The sequence below is a fragment of the Acyrthosiphon pisum genome, chromosome A1, assembly GCF_005508785.2.
Source record: "Acyrthosiphon pisum isolate AL4f chromosome A1, pea_aphid_22Mar2018_4r6ur, whole genome shotgun sequence".
In the NCBI taxonomy this organism is placed as follows: Eukaryota; Metazoa; Arthropoda; class Insecta; order Hemiptera; family Aphididae; genus Acyrthosiphon; species Acyrthosiphon pisum.
The window spans coordinates 58241594-58262321 of NC_042494.1; the positions used below are offsets into that span (position 1 = coordinate 58241594).

Consider the following 20728-nt stretch of genomic DNA (forward strand, 5'->3'; position numbering starts at 1 on the left):
CAAATTCAATACCATCCATTATATAGTGACCCACTTGTAACCTACTGTACAGCAGAGCGAAATCCACTTACCCACCTTTTTTATAGTGATGATACTATACAGGTAGGTACCAGCTTTAGCCTATATATAGGTTGTTGAGGCGTATATATTAATGGGGATCATATTAAAAAAAAATTAACACAATATGCAGTATAATATGCAATATGCATATAATATACATGTTATATGAAAAATTGACGTTTTTATATTAGAGCAAAAATTCAAGTATTGGGCGGAGGTGTATACCGTATACGCCAGTGACAGGTGTATACAAAAACCAAAACATGTTTGAACAAGTGGACTTGGGCAGACGCTATATTTTTAAACTAGATTTCATTTTTATCATTAAATAGGATATTAAAACTTAATATTTTTACTGTAGAAGTTAAATAATATACCTACCAACCTGTCTACATTATTATTCATCATTATCAATATTTTATGCCAGCATTTTTAAAAAAATTATTATAATATAATTTACAGTAAAGAAGGGGGTTTTCATTTGTAAAAAAATACCAAACTTGTCGAAAGCTCTAAAAAAATGTAAGAATTTGATAATTATAATAATATAATATAGGTATAGGTAGTTTTAAAGTATAATAGTACTTACCTATACGGCTATACGTAAAAGTTCTAAAAATCAGAATTTGAAAAGATTCATTACAAAAGAATCCTGTATAGGTAGTATACAAAATATATTATTCTGTACCTATATGTGATTTGTATATAGTGTATAGTATAAAATAATCGTATGTGTCAGTGGTGCATTTAGGGGAGGGGAATATCCCGAGCGCCAAATTTTAGTGGTGGGAAAAATTAAATACTTATATTCTATATTCTATATATATACAGGGTAGTATGGCATATCGCATATGCATATAATTGAGTATCTACCTAAATATATAAATATACAACTTATACAGTTATACCTACGCTATACCTATTAATTATGGGTATTTATTAAGATTAATAATAAATATTAAATACACTTTTCTTCGGCGAAAAAATAAATTGTAAATTTTTTTGATTTAACCTGTCGAGAAAATATCTATTTAACTAAAGACATGTCTGTTTGTAGAAACCGATTCATGCGTATAGGTATATATTTTTTCAAACTGAATATGTGAATAATTGGATATGATACTGTTATTTTTATTTGCTAAAGAAAATAAATAAGTACTTACCTATTTAAATATAATATATTATAGAAAAAAGGTTACGCACCTATAGGTATTTTGTAACAACGTTAGGCTTATTTATACCTATAATGTTATACCTATACCAACTTTTCATCAATAAAACATATACAACTATATAATATGATTTTAATTATTACTTATATGATTTTATCATTACTTTAATTTATTCGTAATTAATTAATTACATTTTAAAATGTAAATGTGTTACCTACTCTTTAGTATTCTAGTAGGTAAGTATAGGTACGTGGTGTAACTCTTAAACTTTGTCACTATTATACACAATGTACTGTGTGTATTAGGCACAGTATTAGGAATATATACATTTAATATTCACACAAATTTTAATTAGCTAATGGAAATAAATTCGGTATAGGTGTACCAGAACTAGGAATTCCTCCATTTGATCCGTTTTTCGCCGGTGTTGTTAAACAAAGCAAAGGGGCCGGTGTATTTGGTTACAAGTTAACTTTATATAACGTTACTGAAACCGGATGGAGACTTTCAGAAATAAAAAAAATCAAGTAAACCGTCGTTATGGAGTAAAAATAAAATGCTAATGAGAATAATGTTTTCTAAAATGCATATTTTTTTTTAGAACTAACTTCAATACGAACACAATCAAACTTACACATTATTTCCCTGAGAAGTATTTAGAAGGTTACTACGAGGCAGAGAATACGATACTGCGACCTGGAGTTACGACGATTGGCCAATTCAATCTGACTTTATGTAAGAATTTTTATGATCAATTGTTAATATAACTGTAATATTTCGTAACAGATCCTTGATAAATATGTATTTTTTTTTAATGTGTTTATTATGTCTATAGTAGGTAATATGAAATAATATAATATCATGCTTTGTCTTATAAATAATTTGTTTAGACGATTATATCCAAACAATGACAATAAGCAAACCTAAAAATGCAAATCAAATTAAAGTATCTGTGCAGCTCGAAGAAATTGGAAATATGTCACTGCATATTAGCAATCTTTTGCGTGGAAGAATTATCGTCGGTAAGTTGTTCGATAGGTACCTATATAGTGGCTAGTATACCTAGTAGGCTACCTATAAACAAGGGCTTAGCCAAGGGGAGCAGTCCCCCGTCAATATAGCTAACAAAATAAATATTAATATTTAACGAAAACCTATACAAACCTATTATATCGATAATACAAATTATTTAAAATTTTAATATAGGTATCTACATTCTACCTAATAATGAATTAAATTATATAAAAATTAATACCATTTTAAAATTGTCGATTTTTGATATTGTGATGATTAACTTTGAACTTATATAGTAGGTACATTGTATACCACACACCGTAAAACTGGTAAACTTTGAGTGCTCGGGGATACCCCTACGACCCTACATATAAACCAGGAAAATAATTAGGTAGGTACATAGATCAGTATTTTTGGGTAAAATATTTATTTGGAATGATATCTTAAAGAGGTACAGCCGTACAATATTTCTAAACAACGTTCTAATTTAGAAGGGTAGGTGCTATAGAGGATTAATATTTTCTTGATATTCATAGGATATCAATACAGCCCTATGTAGGTATAGTAGTTATTTCTTATATTCCCACACAGCATTTGGGAAATGATAATATTTTGTGAATATTTTAAAGTGCTTGATTAATGAATATTTGACTAATAATATTTTATAAATATTTTCTTCTCATGATAACAAAATATTGTACTACCTATATTATGATTGCATAAAAATGTTGACTAAATATTTTTATAAAGTTTCCGTAAAAATGTTTTTTGAAAATATATGATTATAATATTTTCAAAAATATGAACTTCTTGGCCTAGAATATAACTAAAATATTTCCTAATTATTTACGCAACTTTTTAAAATATTTTGACAACTATATTATTTTCCTGAAAATATTTTTTTGCTGTGTGGGTTATAGATAATAGATTAATAATTAAATGCATAGTATTATATTATATACCTACATAGACCTTATACTAAGTACTTATACTTAGTATAAGGTCTATGATTATATACGATCAGGGACGGCCTGGGAGAAAAATTCAGGTTGGGAAAATGTTTTACCCAGGCCACAATTGACATTTCTAAACCTACGTCATAACTAGGTGGGTTGATGTGAGGGGGCTGATCATATGTATCAAAATGAACATTCAATCTGCAAGTAATTTGTATAATAATTGTATTTTTATTTTTATTGTGCTAACCTAGAAAAAAAATATATTTAATGGTACATATAAGGAGTGAGAGGTACTTCCATAGACCTATAAACTATAGGTACTGCCCATACCTATCTGCAAATCTAATCAGTTCAGCCATTTGGGTTCAATATACAGTATACAATATGATGATTTGTTGGTAGACGGTAGTTAACAATTTTGAAATTCTACGTCCAAATATTGTATTTTCTCCTAGTACCTATACCACTTGTTTCATTTTGTTATTCACTGGACTGAACAATGCACAATCATAATGTTCCAAAAATATATTTTAATTCAGTGCCAAATTTTTTATTTAAGATTATAAATTAGATTTTTATATTTAAGATTAGGAAGTGTCACTACTTTCTTATAAAAATAATAATGAAAAAAAGATTACAAATGTTTTTTTAGCTTTGTTCACATTATTTAATAATTTGTCCCTGCAAAATTATATAATTTTAATACTTTTTTTTTTAACAGAAAACGTTTTGGACAGAGTAATAAACGCCTCATGGAGAGTCGGTTTGCCAGTTGTGAAACCACTTATAAACGACCTTGTTGCTTCAGCTTTTACTAAAATTTGGAATGATATTTTTAATGATTTTGATTTTAGTTACTTACTGCCATAAATAATTTATAGGTTCATATTTTATTTCATTTTTATTATTTGGCCATTATGACAACAAATAGTTTTAATTATAATAGTAATAGTTTCTGTCATTCAACTATAATTATTTGCATCATTCATTGTTACATTTTAAAATATCATCATTTTATTTATCATACATCATACAATATCATATTACTGTTTAGTGTTTGTTATATTTTAATGTAATTTTTATTTTATTTTTATTATATTAGGTATATACATTTTATTTAGTTTTAACTTTTGTGAGTGTAATATACATAAATAGGAGTATAGTTTATGTTAATCTATTATAATATAAGGAATAACAAAATCATTCAATTGTGTTGCATATTTTTGTCTAATTTGATATTTTTCAATGTGATGTGTACACTAATACTAGTGTTAAAATGCTGGTAACCGATTAAGTATAAATGCATAATTCAATGTCATAATCATGCTATAAATCAATCGATTTTCTTTGTTTTTATAATGTATACAAGTGTATCACCTATAAAAAGGTTAGGTTAGGTTAAGTGCAATAAATATAACAATATAAGTAATTCAATATAGAATTCATTTTAAATGTGTATGATCAAGAAGAGACCTATTATCACAACACGTAATGAATATTTATATTAACTTGGAAATTAGTTGGAATGGAAAAGGAATTATTCAAAAAGGTCTCTATACCATTGTTATTTAATGTTATAGAATCCACTTTTTTTAAAACATTAGGTATTCCTTGACAAGATTGTGTTAAAATGTAAGGGCTTGAGTGCTGTATGATATTTTATGTATGCACACTGCTAAGTGCATTTTAAATCTCGACAAATCGTTTCTCTTGAAATGTAAAACAAAGATTTCAATATTGAAAATATTTTCAATCTATATTTCATGTACAATAATTAATAAATATGTTATAAAAGGAAATAAAACGATGCGGTCACATGAAAACCAGTTGTTACGGTTCAACACTTGATGTTGATTTTAAAATTGCATACATAATTAATAATTATATTCATTTATTCAACTTCTGTTTCGACAATAATTATAAAATATAAAATTTAATACGGTTTCTAAAGATTGGTAAATGGTGTTAGGACAGTCTTCCAAATATTATAACTGTGACTATGGTTTTACAACCGCCTCTAAAATAATGTCATTTTTTATGCTGCGAACCATCCAACAATGTGGTTCCCAATCAGCTTTAGTCACATACCCCTCGATAAGACTTAAATTTGACTGTAGACTAGGTGTAGAAATATTTATTTATAAAAGTAACTATTTTGAATGGTGGGTAGGTACTTTTATTGGATACATTTTAAAGATAGGACAATAGGAGTGTGTATTCATATGTATTGTATTTTATAAACATGAATCATTTTATATTATATAAAACATCTTTATGTACAAGAAATATATATATATAATAGTTGTTTAACATTATTTTTATTCGAACTAAAGATGTGGTCTTCTTTAAATTATTGATTCTGCATTGTATTTCTAAAAAACAAAAAATAAACAAAACATTTTACTAACACACTTTTAACTTAGTTTTATAGGTGGTTTTTGAACCACATTTTACTGTCAGTTATTCTGTTTTTAAGCAAAAAATGTGTTAAAAATTTAAATGTTCTTAAATAAAAAGAGCACTTTTTAAGATCATTCATACAAAGAGGAAATTGTCATGTAACAATATTTCTACTTTTTGCGATCAGTCAATGATGCAAGGAATGAATTATTCTTGCAACTGGTTAGGTAACTATACTCTGTCTCACAAAATAAAGGTACTGTAATGTACAACCACTTGTGGGCTGTTGAAGCATTGCGCGCACTTAATTATTACCGACATATTACGTAAAAACCATAAATAAGATTATGTATTGAAAATTTATAAGCTTACTTTTTCAAAATGGTTTTCCTCTTTGTAGCATCAGTCGGGTGTTCTATACTGCTATCTGTAATATTAAAATATAATTATTTAGTCCACGGTTTTAATAAACTGTATTTCAAGTAAACAAACTATACTCTGTTCAGCGAGAGACCGTGCCGCGCAACGACAAAAACTGGTTTCCCACGCAAAACCCTGTTGGGAATCGGTTTCAATAGCATGGTGACGCGAAGGGATGCGCAGAATTGGCATGCTCTATCGCTGAACAGATATAAGAAAGTCTCTCTGCTGTAGGTTTCTATTATTTTGAGTTCTCTACTTCCAAGGATATTTTATTGTTTACTAATATTAATAATAGTAATTTTGGGTATAAATAGCTTAAAATTGGTCTAAATATTTCATTGTTTATTGAAAATTTAAAATAATAATATAATAAGAAATGGCAAAAAGTTTAGAGCATTAAATTTTTAAATGTCATGGTACAATTAAATGTTTGTACATTAATATTTATAAATATGTAAAATAAAAAACAATACCTAAGTAAATTTGGTAACAAAAAACTTGATGACATATTGGAAGTAGCCAGTGACACTACTTCAGCTATTATAATTAAAAAATATTTATCAATATTGAACTTACTTGTACTTCATATTCAATTCCTTTGCTTTTCAATTTCTTTTGTAAAGATTGGATTCGTCTTTTTAATGCAGCCTTACTTTGTTTTTCTTGTGCAGGATCTAATTGTCTATCCATTGCTTTTCTTTGAATCGACCTATTTTTTATTGTTAGAGGAATATTGTTTTTGTTGCAACGCCAAAATGTGTTACTTTTTACTTGGTTTGGTTCGAGGTATTTAGCTAAAAATATATAAATTATAAAAATACAAATTTACAATTGATTATTTTAAAAATGAGTTTTCTTACCAACAAGAATTTTTTTATGCATTAAATAGTTGTTCATGGTTTCTGCAACTACCTTGGCAACTTCTGGGTACAAAAACTCAACAAATGCGTATCCTCGTGCTTTGCCTGTTTTCTAAAGGTAGTTATTACTTATTATTATTAATGTGAATAAAAATTTAAACAAACCAATGAATTAAATTACAAGTGAGACAATTACCTTGCTTTTAGGAATGTTAATGTTTGTGACTTCGCCAAATTGTGCAAAATAATGCTTCATTTCATTTTCGTAAAAACCGTGGGGGACATGCCCAAGATACACAACACCCCTATCATTGGATGTTTTCGTTGCTTTTTCTTTAGGCGGTTCGGTTTTGTTGAGCTAAATTAAACAAATTTACTTATTAGTTATAACATAGACCCATGACATTCGTAATTTTTAAATTCGAAGTATTTATCGTTTAGGTTTCAGGTGAGTAAAAACGTATACTAAATTATAGCCATTGATAAATATCTCAGATCATATATATAGTGTGATCTAAGAAAAATATTATTTTCAATGTTTACTTACTTTTATAAAACCACTTTTAAACATTTTGATGTCTTCACTCCTGATCAAGCCGTAAAGAGTAGAGACGAGTAGTAAGACGTGAATTAATTACTAATTAGTAAACCTCGATGATCAGACATCAGTTGATCACGGATATTGTCAACGCTTATTGACATGCGGGAAGCTAGTATCAAGATAACATTATTATTTATTATAGGTTAGGTTACTATTTTTCAAGGAGCATGTCTTCTACAAACTTTAGGAACCATGCGTTTGAATAGTAAATAAATAATACTATGTATTTTATAACATTACATAATTATTTTTTATTGATAAGACGGTCTGACGGTGTTTGAAATTTTGAAAATCGAATACGTTCCCGTATGAATGCAATACAGATACGATGGAATAGTAATGGATTCCAGTTTCTTATAGATCTGATGGATCATATTCTTGATGGGACCGTACGCAGTGTTATACGATGACAATTATTATATTAGGCATGAGAAAATCATCGTTTGACCTAAGCGGAACAGTTGATGACCAATTCGGGCTTGAGCCGGCCTAAAATTGAATCCCGCATTTTTCTGTCAGTCTATTAATAGTCGATCCAGGCAGCTCTTGTGTTTTGCAGCGACGTCGATTTACAACTCGCCGATTTCGGGACTTCTTCGCAATGGCGGTAAACTATATTTTATTCAGGCATACTATTTAAATATTTATGAGTGCATATGTTAATAAATAATAGTCCCTTATTAAAGTTCACCTATTTATTGTATTTGCCATTTTTGATTTTCTGAATGGGTATAGTGTATACCTACTATAGATACTTACATATTTGTGAAGTATTGACTGTTAGAACATGACACGTTGAAACACTATAATGACATTAAAAAACCGAGCTTTACAATTTTAATCCTTTTATTAATTTAAGTTTTTGGTCTATACTTCAGATCTAAACCCAATATTTAATCAATGTATACTATAGATAGTATGTGAATCATTTTTAGTATTTCTGTATTTGGTCTTCTATACTTTTGACAAGTCTTATGTCAAAAACATAATATTCACTGTAAAATCAATCCAAAGACATTTACAATTCAAATTTTTCCATTGTAATTACTAACAAGTAATTATAACTGTTCAGGTGTTCAACCTGATACAGCTAATGCATCTATTATAATAAAATTACTTGCTTCACTTTTTAAAAATTTAAAATAATTGATGCATTCAATCATTAATTTGTAAGAATACAAATCATTTACTAAGAAAAATGAAGTCTCTATAAAGGAAGTCCTAAAATGTTTAGTTGGAAACCTTATGACCTGTTATATTATGGTTTTTAAATTTTGATTTCGGTAAATTATATATAAAATAAAACCTAATTAACTGTTTTAAAAAATAAATTTATGTTAATGTATCTTTATTAAGCTTTTGGCATATCATCTAACACCCTCAATAACTCAAATATATCTGTTTTTTTTAGACTTTATTGGGTATACAATTAATTATTACAATGATTGCCATTAATCTAATACATCGCCTTAGTCATATCTATTCATTTGCTCGATGGACACTATGTTCCACAGGGTAAGTAGCAGCTTTTTTAAAAAAATCAATTAGAGTAAATGTATTAATTTTGCCTGTAAGAATTTAACACTACACTTTTATATTAATAATATTTTTTTGTTTTAGACTTGTTCGTTACTTACACCCTACAGATAAAGAGCTTAGACAGTTATCAGGGCTAAAGAAAAAAGATTCAAAATTAAGTAAACGACCAATACATGCTCAAAATGATAATATTGATATATTTCAGATACCCAAAAATTTAGACATTGAAGTGAGTGCCTAAGTTTATTAGTAAATATTAAATAAATCTAAATAATCTTATTTAAGTTTAATTATTACTTTATATTTTAGTTAGAAAGTCAACCTATTCAAGAACATGAAATATATCAGCTCAGATATTTTATGGAATATCAATGGCTAGTAAATTTCTCTTTATATGCAGCTTTAGTATATTTAAGCACTGAAATATACTCTTACTATTCACCAATCGATAATGAAATTAATCTTAGTATGCTATGGTGTTCAATCGTCATTGTATTCGCATTGTATCCTTTTAATGAATAAGTTCATACATGTTTCAAAATTGTTTTTTTTCCTGAATTTTTAAATTTTTAGCAAAATTCTTATGTCCCTGACTTTAGAATACTTTCGTGGTGGTTTTGAATCATCGGGTGAACGATCGACTGTAATAGTTGCAGCTTGTGTTCATTTAGTGATTGCTATGATTATTTTAGTCATAGACGAGTCTAAACTTGATGTTCGGTTGGATACTGCGTACAGAAGCTTTAATGAAACTTCAACAGCATTTTTAAATAATCATGGCTTATCTTCACAGTAATTACCAACATAATATCTGATATAAAATTGTTTAACTAAATATATTTCTGTTTTATATTTTTTAGGGGACCTGCATCAAAGTTAATAGTAAAATTTTTCCTAGCTTTATGGTGTGCAGTTACAGGGGCCATGTTTGTATTTCCAGGAATACGAACCGCTAAAATGCATTGGGATTGTCTTAGGTGATAAAATTTAAAATTAAAATTGATTATAATGATATAATAACTTTTTATAATTTGTTTTTTTAGATATTATGAATGCAATGAGGTACATGGCAAATATTTTTCATATAGTTCGACTTTCATCAAAGGCTTTATGAATTTTAGTTTAATAACTCATTTTTTGCTTGTTCTACTTTGGGTAAAACCAATAGCAGTGGATTTATTGACTGCAAAAAATTTATCCGGATTAAATAAACCATTGTAAATATATTAAAACGGACATTTGACTGTAATTACTCATGACATTGTTATTTTAATTTAATTTTTTATAGAATGACATTAGAACAATTTGAGAGCTTAAGATGTTGGTTGGTAGTATTAGTGGTATTTCAAAGATTGTATTTGATGCCTACGTTTATGCAAGCTTATCTTAATATGGCCCATGAGCGTTTGGAACAACAAAAAAAAGAAGCAGGAAGAATTACCAATAAAGATTTACAAAAACAAGTATAATTCATAGATTTTTGTTTAAAAATATCTATCTGTTTAAATTTATCGTTTGACTTAATTTCAAGGTGTCTGTGATTTTTTACTACACGTGTGTTGTGGTACTACAATATGTCATACCTCTCGTAATGATGTTGTTCTTTATATTCTTTTATAAAACATTAGGTAAAGAATTGCCTTTATGCTTAACACAAATTATGTTCATATATTATCAACATATTATTAACATTTTGTAAAACAATATTTCAGGCAATTTCAGTTGGGTTGAAGTTATTGTGAACTCTTCTCCGACAATAGATAATAGTAATCAACATTCATTACTTGAAGCTAACCAGGCATATTTTTCTATTCAGTCATTAAAACAAGTAAATAATATTGACATTTTTATAGCTATAAATGTACTATAATATTATAATCTATTAGGTATTAACCGCAGATGTCTACCGAGGAATATTTGGCTTTGCTACGTGGTGGATATGTTTTTCATGGTTTCTATCTTTATCAGTTGGCATATTTTATCAATCTTACTTATCACCTAAGTAATTCTCTAATGAAAAGTGTCTTTATTTTAAACATGTAAATACAATTCCTAAACACAATTTTTGTAAGAAAACAAGAAGGTGATTTAAGTGTTTAATAATAGACATATGTGTAAAGTTTGAAAGTCAGTCAATATTATGAATATTTAGTTTAATAGTTTTATTTTTATTTAACAATTAAATTAATTGTATATGTTTAAAACATAAGTCAAACTTTTATATATTTTATGATGTATACGTTTGTTGGTTTGATAAAATGTAACTTGTTCAATATATTTTACAAAACATTATTCAATTATTATTTAATACAAAGTAAAATGCATAATATAAAAATATTACTATTCAAATTTCAATAGTAAATACTAAATAATATTAGTATAATTTTAAACTGTGTACTTGTGCATTTATAGAAGTTTCATTAGCTGGACCAATCGCTAAAACTGTAATTTGATCATTTTCAGTAAAAGTTGCTGTTGGAATGTCAAATAACTTGCATTGCTTTTGAATACACTCTAATGTTTTTAAATCTGGTGCACGTAAAACAACTCTAGCACATTTAGATGGTAAATTGCGCAATTTAGTTTTATTGTACGCAATAACTGATACAACTGCACACTAAAACAACCATAATTTATTCGATTAAATATATTTAATAATATAGAAATATAGATACGCTTCAAAAACAAATTACTTCAGTAACTTTTTATAATTATTATATTAAATAAAAAAAAAAACATTCATAAGTTAAATAATAATAATTGTTAATACACTTCGAGGCTTTGAGTAAATAAATCAATTTCTTCGCTTTCAACAGGACCTATTGCCATCACTGTTTTAGAGCTTGGTGCGACCTGTGTACGACCTGCATCTACTACTACATAGGTAGAGAATCCTTTTTCAATGGCCAATTGCTGGAATTCTAACATAGTTTCTTCATCTGCTACCTTGAATATATTTACTGGTTTATTGTCCGATTCCCAGCTATTAATTTCGCTTGGTTTTAACCTCAAGCCTTCTTCATAACAGTGCACAATTGCATGTGAGCACTATACAATAATACAATTTTACTTTGTAAAACACTTAGTTTTAGGTGTAGATATCAATAAAGTGGTCGATAAACACTATTAGTTTGATAAATTATAAAATAGTGAAAAACAAAATTTAAACTAGACAAGCATATTATTTAGATTAGTTCAAGTTATCATTGATTATGAAACCAATAAATTTACACCATTTTACCCCAGCATAGATTTCTATTTTCTACTCTGTTCAAAATGAGATCAGTACTTGGCGACTAGTTTTCATTTTCGACGTTCAGACGTCATCCTCACTATGGCGGTGCATAGAGTTCTGTCACGTGACAAAGCCACGCACATAAGCACAACTTGGCTGTTGGTACTGATCTCATTTTTAAAACACTACAGAATATACTCATACACGGTAATCACCAATGTTTCATTATTATTACCATGCCAATTAAAATTGTTCAAATTAGTATACAATATATATATAAATATTTTATACATCAGATGTCTAAAACTCCAAAACACTGTAAGTGTGAAAAACTCAGATGGTCATCCAAAAAGGCTTAGAGGCTGTGTAATGTTTTAAATCTTATATACCTAATAAATAATAATTAAATGATAAACTCAAAAGGATTATTATTTATTACTAATAACTAGGGTCTGGATTTGTATGCATTTACATATTTATATTGAGTATATTATGCAGTTGATAGTACCTAGTAAGTAGTGAGAAATCAGAAATATGGATGATCATGTATAATATGTGTAGCAGAGATTTCATAGAAATTACATTTTAAATTGGACTAAAAATTTCAGTATGGCTCGGCCATTTACCCTCAGGAATCAAAAAAAATAATTACCTTAAATTTACAATGAAATAAAATTTGTCTCCCCCCAGGAACAACCCCCTAAATTAGAGTAAAATACATAAATTTTAAACAAAGTTGAAAACATTTGAATTCTAAAATATATTTTAATTCAAATTGTCTCACTTGTGCTGCAACTTTGCCTTTGCCCATTTTCAAATCGTGACGAACCAATAACGCCATTTTGAATTCTCCTTTTTTATTTGGTATCGATTTGGGTTCTTGTTGTTGACTTTTACCCACACTTTTTGCATCTTGACTTGTACATTTAGTTTTAAAAGTATAATTATAGATCGCATTAAGAGCCAGACCAATCAGTACACCAAGGATTAATCCGTCATACATTTTATCATTTGTAAAAGTCATTTTAAATTTTTAAAGACAGTATAAAAATATCACCGGTACATTTATTTAACGTAAATATATTATGAAACTTTTTTAAGTATAATTTATTAATATAATTCAACTTTTCTACAGTATATACCGAATGACATTATATGTAATCATGTAGAAATGAACGAGAAGTTGAGAACATTATAAATTATATTATTTAGTCGCTGTCGCCCACCCCTAAATAATACAAATAGGTACATAGAATTATTATAGGTAGGAACATATAAAAATTCAAAAATTCAAAGGTGATTATAATTCGATTGTTGATAATAATTCAGGGGCAGAAACAGAAATCGAACCGGTTTTACACGAAAAAAAATTAAAAAACCGAAAAGTTATAAAACCGTAATTAACACCAAAACCGAAAAAAAGGTAATGAATGAAAAAAAATATTTAATTTTTATTATAAATTGGTAATTAAAATTTACAACTGTTGGTACATACATTTGTGCTTATTATCTATGATAACAGAACTCTAACCTTAAGGGGTACCTGGACGTTCCCCCCCCCCCCGGGAATCTTAACGGTACTGAACGTTTGCCCCCCGACTCAATATATATTTTTTTTTACACAAAATAGGTTTGGTAAAATAGGTTCTTTGAATTTACCCGAAATATAAGATCAACATAATATTATAATATCATTTATTATCATATCGACATATATCGTTATTATCGTCATTCACGTTATTTATTTATTACCCAATTTAATGTGTAATGATTGATAAACCTACCTCAAATTATCTAAACTAACGTACGTTTACTATACAGATGTTTAGTACGGAATTCGCACGCATAGTTTGAAAATTCGTACAACCTTGCCCTCAAAAAACAAAAAATGCATGGGGGGACAGCAACACGTGTCGCCAGGCCCCCCCCCCGGATTTCCAAATTAAAATTTTCGCAATTTTCCTTCTGCGGACATTTAGCACGTAATTCGCACGAATTCGCATGCCTAGTTTGAAAATTCGCACGACCTTCTTTCCCCTCAAAAAAATAAAATTCACCTCATAGTAAAAATTAACCCCCTTAATCTTTTAATTAATACAGATTTTTATTATTATATTTATCTGTAGTGTCACCTTATTTTCTCTACATCGTGCCCAAGATAAAATTATGATGATAGTATTTATCAGTATTATCACAGAAGAATATAACCTTAAATAATAAATAGTTTACTTGACGTCTCGGAAGGAGTACCAAAGTGGTTTTACAGTGGTATACGGTGGTAACAATGCATCAATAACGATATCCTAAATTTCCCAATTCCCAAATCGGATATCCAGCTATCCAAATTCCAACTTCCAAGTAAAGTAGTTAACTATAGTAAACAGTAAACATTTAATAGTAATCAAATTGCGAAATACAATTTTTTTCGAAAAAACTTAAGTTGATCCTGCGTAACTAATAACTTAGTTAAAAATGTTTAACAATTTAGTTTACGTATTGTAATTTTCAATACAATAAATATAATATTAAAAAGTTTTTAAAATAAAATTCTAATTTCTCATATTTTTAACGATATAAATTAGGTAGAACAATATGTCAAAAGAAATAATGATCACTGCTCCCACAACACCAGTTCAACAAGGCTTGTTCAGAAAACGTAGCAGTAGACCAGTGCACATCAAATCATGGACCATCATGTTGAACAAAAATGGGTTTGTCCGGTGTCATCTTCAGCATTGCCGATACATAGCTTATTGCATAGACGACATGAGAGAGCATTTCAAAACATGTCGGGGTGAAGTAGCCGGAAATTTTGTGTGCCCGACGTGTGGTGGTCAAACAACATCGCAAGAAGCACTTGATTATCATAGACGAATCAATCATAAAGATTCTGATGTAATGTCAATTATTATAAAACCCACTCTCACTGAGATACAATTATCATTGTGGTCAACTGAAATCAAGACTCGTGGATACACTCAATGTCTCATGCCTGATTGTCATTTCATTAGTTATAAAATTTCTGAGCTTGAGCAACACTATGAAAAGTGCCTGGGTGAAGATCCAGACACATCGTCTAAGTTTTTATGTCGTCATTGTAAAGGTTATACATCGTCACAACAAGCTCTCCAATTCCATCAAAACAATCACCATAAAGATTTACTGTTTCCAATAAAACAGGTAGGATTGTCTAAAATCAATACCTACCTTCTACAAAATGATATACCTACCTATGTTCTATTTACAATTTTTATTTTTAATAATAATAAATTAACAATTTAAATTATAGTCCTATTTTATTTTAATTTGTTTGGTCCACACAAGTAATTTATCAATTATATTTTACTATTTTAGTTCCTGCAATGTCTTTGATATAAAGAATCTAAAATGTGTTTCATATTTTATTCGCTTGTAAGATCAAATTATCTAACATTTACCTAATTTAAATATTTCTAAAAATAAATATAGCAGTAATCAATCTAAATGTACCAATATGCTTATGTAAAATGTATTTATTATTTATTTCAGGAAAGTAAAGATGATTTCGATGAAGATAATAAAATTAAATCTTACCCAATGGGTCAGTATGGACATCCAACAGCAAGTACTACAAATCCTGCTAGCAAAATAGTAACATATTCTCAATGGAAAATGCAAGAAGATTTAGCCGATACAGAATCTATCTGTTCTGAGGTAAATGTTAACAATCCAACTGATGCTCAAATTAAAGAATGGATAATAGGTTTAAAAAATGGTTATGTACATTGCAATCACAATTCTTGCAAGTACATGTCATTTGATGTGGACGATATGAATGATCATTTTGCTACATGCTTTGAACCATATCTTGACGATGAATTTGAATGTTCAATTTGTGGAGGTAAGACCACATCATCAAATAAACTAAAAACACATCTTTTGCACCATCATGAAGAAGGTTACAAACACTTAACGGAAGAGGAGTGTGGTTTTAAATTAGTTGAAACTGAAGATGGCCTAGAGTTGCAGTCTGAAAATAAAGAGCCTAAAAAACGTAAAACTGAAGAGGTAGATGATGAATATGAAGAAAAACATTCTGTCAAACGAAAGTCATATGATATACCCTATAACCATTTAACTAAATGGCGTGATGAATTGTTACGTAACAAATTTATAAGGTAAGTCAACAATATTATCATTTTATCAATTGTATCAATAATTCTAATTTATTTATTTTTGTTAGATGCACTGCTGCAGATTGCAGTTATTTAGCTTTGGATATGTTAGAAATGAAACAGCATTCAGATGAACATGTAGATAGTGTTTACTGGTCATTTAAAGATCGTAATTTAGAAGACAGAGTAGCAAACTACTGTGATGCATGCAATGGACATTTCAAAACTATAAAACATTTAGATGGCCATAAATTAGTATCACATAATAGTAGTGATACTTCTAATATAGATAGCTTGTTAGTAGATAACAATGAAGAAAATATTGAAGACGATGAAGAAATTGAAGAAATTTTTTAATTGTTGATTTTGATCCAATTTGATATTCTCACATACCTACATTAAGATTGTAAATGCACATTGTGTGTTCAATTTAATCTCATATAGGCCAAAAGTTCAATATTATACCATTATTTTACTATTAAACTTATTTATGTTCATTAGATGTATTTTATTATTATTATTTTTTGTCAGTTTTGTAGCTTCTTAAAAACAAAAACTAAACCAGATTTTGATGATTTATAATTTAATTTTTTTATAGCTTCAATCATCTATTCAATTGTTTTTAATTATGCTGTTAGTTAGGAATCATGTTAGTTTTTCCACCAATTGTTTAGTGCATAACTTTTCTAATTATCGAAATCATATTAATAAAATATGTATGTACATTTTGTGTGTAATTATAAATATTTTGTATTGTTCTATATAAATGCAGAGTAATTTGTATAACCTATTGCAATAATTTTCACAGTTAATTTGGGATATTAAAAAAAATATATATTAATTATACCTATTGTATTTTAAATAATTTTTAATACTACATTTCTGTACAAATTATTTTCAAAATTATAAAAATTGACAGTTGTATTTAGAATGTATAAAATTTTAAAAATCAGTAAATTTTGATCTAATTTTATAATTTCTTGTGTAAATTAATTAAATTTGATCACGGTAAGATGATACAACATTTAATAATAAACAATCAACCATAACTAGTAAACTAATAACCATACTGAAAATAAACTTGTTTTTTTGGTACCAATGGTAGTGTACTAGTGTAAGAGCTTTCTTTACTATTATTATTTGAATTTCATTAATTTAAACATTGTTGAAAAAATTCAAAATACCAATTATGTTAATATGTGGTTATTTAAATTTTATTGGTGCTTTTCTGTTATCGTGACTACCAACCATAGTACATACAGACCAAGATGTTGTATCACTAGCTCACTGTGTTTGTTCGGACAATTTTAAATCGAAAACATCCCTCGATTTGTTATGATATAAAACCGTTGGTCTCATAATAACTTAACCTTACCGCGGAGGAATGTTTTCGATTTAAATTTTCCGATCAAATGCATCGAACTGTAATCATCTACAGATTACTGACTCGTCATTTATGTCGCACTCGGCGAATTTGCTTAGATAGACAGAACACAGGAACGTAGAGTACGAGCTTATACATTATTTGCACCACCATCAGTCGAGTTAGAATCGCGAAGTAGAGACTATATACACCAGCAGTCATATCTACATATTAAAGCGCATAATAATCTATCTAATGGATAAATCGTATAAATCAAATTGTTTTAACTCGTACACCGCTACTCCTACGATCTTCAATAAACTATCCTCAACAACAGGGTTACTCAGGCTTAGTGTACTGTATAATAATATAACTATTTTAGACATTTAAAATAAATTATTGTATACGTTGCTAAGTCGTGTTCGATTGTGTTAGTTTATGAACGCAGGTCATATAAGTTTCTAGGACCTGTAAAATATAACTTAGAAAACTTATTTATATCTTTCCAACAACCCGGTTCTCAAGACCGGTTCGTGTAGAGGGAATAGCCAACCATCTACTCCTTAACTGGATAGGATTAGGTATAAATATCGACAGCCACTTGGTTTAAATAACCAAGGAGATGTGTTGCAGAACTAATGACCACATCGCGCGCTGGTCTATATAATAATCTTTTAAACATTTTATCTTTACTCAAAGACCTTCCCAAGGTGCCAGGTTTTGACTGTAGTGTTACATATAAAATAGAGAGATCAGTGAAAAAATTACACATCATTTTGTAAAATCATATTTCTACCACCGTCCACCACATAGTGTTCTGACTAGCATTCCAGTGTAATTTTGTAATGTACAATATACAATCTTAACACGTCAATGTATATTGTATTTACACAAAAATTATGCTTATACAATTGTACACATACAGAATAACGTCCGTCATCCATACACAATTGATTTGATGCACACATTACACAAATTGGTAATTGGTAGGTAGTAAGTACCTATGTTACCCTATGAAAAGCATGTCAATTTATATTTTAGGTGCCGTTATATCTACAATTGTAAATCGTGTAGTTAGGGTCAGGCAATTTTCACCAATCATTTATATTGGTTGACAGAAAACAAAAAAACCAGAATAGAATAAAAACTCCAATGAATAAACACACCGTGTAAAATAGCCCACACAGGGCCGAACTTTGAGGAGGACGTGGAGGGGTGTCTCACCCCCCACTCAAGATTTTTTTTAAATATTGAGTCGGAAAATTTGGCATTTGGTCAAAGTTTTCGACAATCGGCATCGTCAGTATTTAATAGTATTTTTATTATTTTCAAAAAATATTTGTATGTACCTATACCTATTTGATATTTGATTAAAAAGACGACAGCGACATTTCGAATACACCGAATTCTAAAAATAGACGAGTTTATCTACTATATATCAGTATATTGCGCGACTGTACAACACGTAACCCTTAGGTATTCTATTGATTTGTTCTTGGTGTTATAATATTTGCAGTCGATAGTTGTCGTCTACATTGGCGCAAATAGAGGGGGGGACTTGGGGAGACTTAGTCCCCTCAAATGTCGGTTAAGTCCCCCCAGTTCAAAATCTAGTAATTAGTACTAATTTTTATATTCTGTGGTATTAAGCAATATGGCCTATTCCCCATAGGGGCTTGAGTCCCCCCAAAAAATGGTCTATGGTCGTCTATATCTATTCAACTATTCGTCTAAGTCAGTGCCGGATTTAGTGGGGGTGCATTGCACCGGGGCCTCAAGACCAAGGTTGTATTAGGGGCCTCAGGTTGAAGTCCTAAATTTTCTAACTTTGTATTATAAAATGAACAAATTTTATTATATAAAGATGTTACTGACAAGTGACAACCATTTATTTTTGACGGTTTGAATTTTAGGTAATACTATTTATAATTGTTATTGTTTGTTTTACATATTATTATTTGACATTTGTATATAAACATTAATTTTATTATATAGTATGCACCGTATACTATTTTCGTATAAATTGTACTATTTATTTAATCTCAGAGGCTCGCGCAGTCGCGCTATAGACTATAGTGCAGTATCTTGCTGGACAAACTAATAAGATAACCCGGTGCCGATGCCATATTTTGTCCTCAAAAATACACTCTGCGGGAATAACGATACCGCCTTGTAGAATCAACCAAATTACATATATTTTTTTTTAATTGCTAGAGAAAAATATTCTACAGCCCACATCGATCTATGTTTTTCAATATTTTATTCTCAAACTTTATAATATGTCTAAAAAAATATAAGGTAAAAATAATTTTTTAATAATTTTTTTAATAGGTACAGTTATTTAAAAAAAAATACAAAATCAGAGATCGATGCGGGCTGTAGGAAGTCTTCTTCTTTCTGATAAAAAAATAGTCATCAAAATCTGACAATCCTATAAAGCTTGAGAGTAATTCCCGTAAAGTCGTTTTTTTGATATAATCAGTGGTTGATTTGGGGGGGATGGAGTCCCCCTTCTTTTTAGATTTTTTTTCAGCGTACCCCTTCTATTTATTTGAAACAGAACGCTGGGAACCCAACATAAGCTAGTGAATTTGTAAATCGTGATTTCCTGATGCCAAATTTACTTAATAGGTACACAATATTTTATATTGTTATTATATTTTATTATAGCCTGTTAGTTGAATTAATATTATAAATTATAACAAAATAACTATAATCGTTATTTTTATTTTTATTTGTTTCTATTGTGATAACTGATAAACAAAGCGTTAGAAATTAAAATCCCATTTTTAGCGGTTTTTTTGTAATTTGTCGGTGGTTTTTCCCGTGGCATTAAAGTACTAATTAGAAAATCGAAAAATGACCCGTCTATAAAAAGTGTTTTTCTTTCTATATGTATTTTTCGAATAAATTTGATATTGTTTTGGTGTGATAATTTGATGGGTGGA

General features: G+C 28.8%; 5 protein-coding genes across 7 annotated transcripts in view; 3 read left to right on the forward strand and 2 right to left on the reverse strand.

Annotated features, from left to right (window-relative positions):
• Window positions 1-4413, forward strand: part of LOC100163107 (uncharacterized) — a 13772-nt gene extending 9359 nt beyond the window's left edge. The window contains 4 exon segments of the mRNA NM_001326644.1: window positions 1612-1759; window positions 1834-1967; window positions 2123-2254; window positions 3927-4413. Coding sequence (NP_001313573.1) covers window positions 1612-1759; window positions 1834-1967; window positions 2123-2254; window positions 3927-4075 — 563 coding nt within the window. The 3' untranslated portion in view covers window positions 4076-4413.
• A 666-nt stretch (window positions 4414-5079) lies between these two features.
• On the reverse strand, window positions 5080-7527 carry LOC100165188 (nucleolar phosphoprotein-like). The gene is given in 6 exon segments (NM_001162181.2): window positions 5080-5577; window positions 5978-6032; window positions 6605-6822; window positions 6889-7000; window positions 7085-7246; window positions 7436-7527. Coding segments are annotated over 5 exon segments (528 nt in total). The 5' UTR covers window positions 7460-7527; the 3' UTR covers window positions 5080-5577; window positions 5978-6020.
• Window positions 7528-7728: 201 nt separating this feature from the next.
• Window positions 7729-11320, forward strand: LOC100163769 (transmembrane protein 161B). The gene is made up of 11 exons (XM_001942957.5): window positions 7729-8096; window positions 8901-9004; window positions 9110-9257; window positions 9338-9531; window positions 9602-9820; window positions 9889-10005; window positions 10072-10245; window positions 10317-10491; window positions 10560-10656; window positions 10741-10856; window positions 10915-11320. Exons 1-11 carry the CDS (start codon window positions 8091-8093, stop codon window positions 11032-11034), a joined length of 1470 nt encoding a protein of 489 aa, XP_001942992.1. The 5' UTR covers window positions 7729-8090; the 3' UTR covers window positions 11035-11320.
• On the reverse strand, window positions 11176-13763 carry Ptrh2 (peptidyl-tRNA hydrolase 2). 2 transcript variants are annotated; one of them, XM_016802230.2, is made up of 3 exons: window positions 13048-13763; window positions 11799-12076; window positions 11418-11645 (listed from the first exon to the last, which is right to left on the reverse strand). In XM_016802230.2, the coding sequence occupies exons 1-3, from the start codon at window positions 13285-13287 to the stop codon at window positions 11552-11554; spliced, it is 612 nt and encodes a 203-aa protein (XP_016657719.2). In that variant the 5' UTR covers window positions 13288-13763; the 3' UTR covers window positions 11418-11551. The 2 variants fall into 2 exon arrangements, with proteins under 2 accessions (NP_001155737.1, XP_016657719.2); NM_001162265.2 differs by lacking the exon at window positions 11799-12076 and having other exon boundaries at window positions 11176-11645; window positions 13048-13745.
• A 714-nt stretch (window positions 13764-14477) lies between these two features.
• On the forward strand, window positions 14478-17184 carry LOC100169267 (zinc finger protein 512B). Of its 2 annotated transcripts, XM_008182128.3 has the most exons (4): window positions 14478-14621; window positions 14846-15443; window positions 15792-16420; window positions 16486-17184. In XM_008182128.3, exons 2-4 carry the CDS (start codon window positions 14856-14858, stop codon window positions 16772-16774), a joined length of 1506 nt encoding a protein of 501 aa, XP_008180350.1. In that variant the 5' UTR covers window positions 14478-14621; window positions 14846-14855; the 3' UTR covers window positions 16775-17184. The 2 variants fall into 2 exon arrangements, with proteins under 2 accessions (XP_008180350.1, XP_001943240.1); XM_001943205.5 differs by lacking the exon at window positions 14478-14621 and having other exon boundaries at window positions 14768-15443.
• Window positions 17185-20728: the final 3544 nt, after the last annotated feature.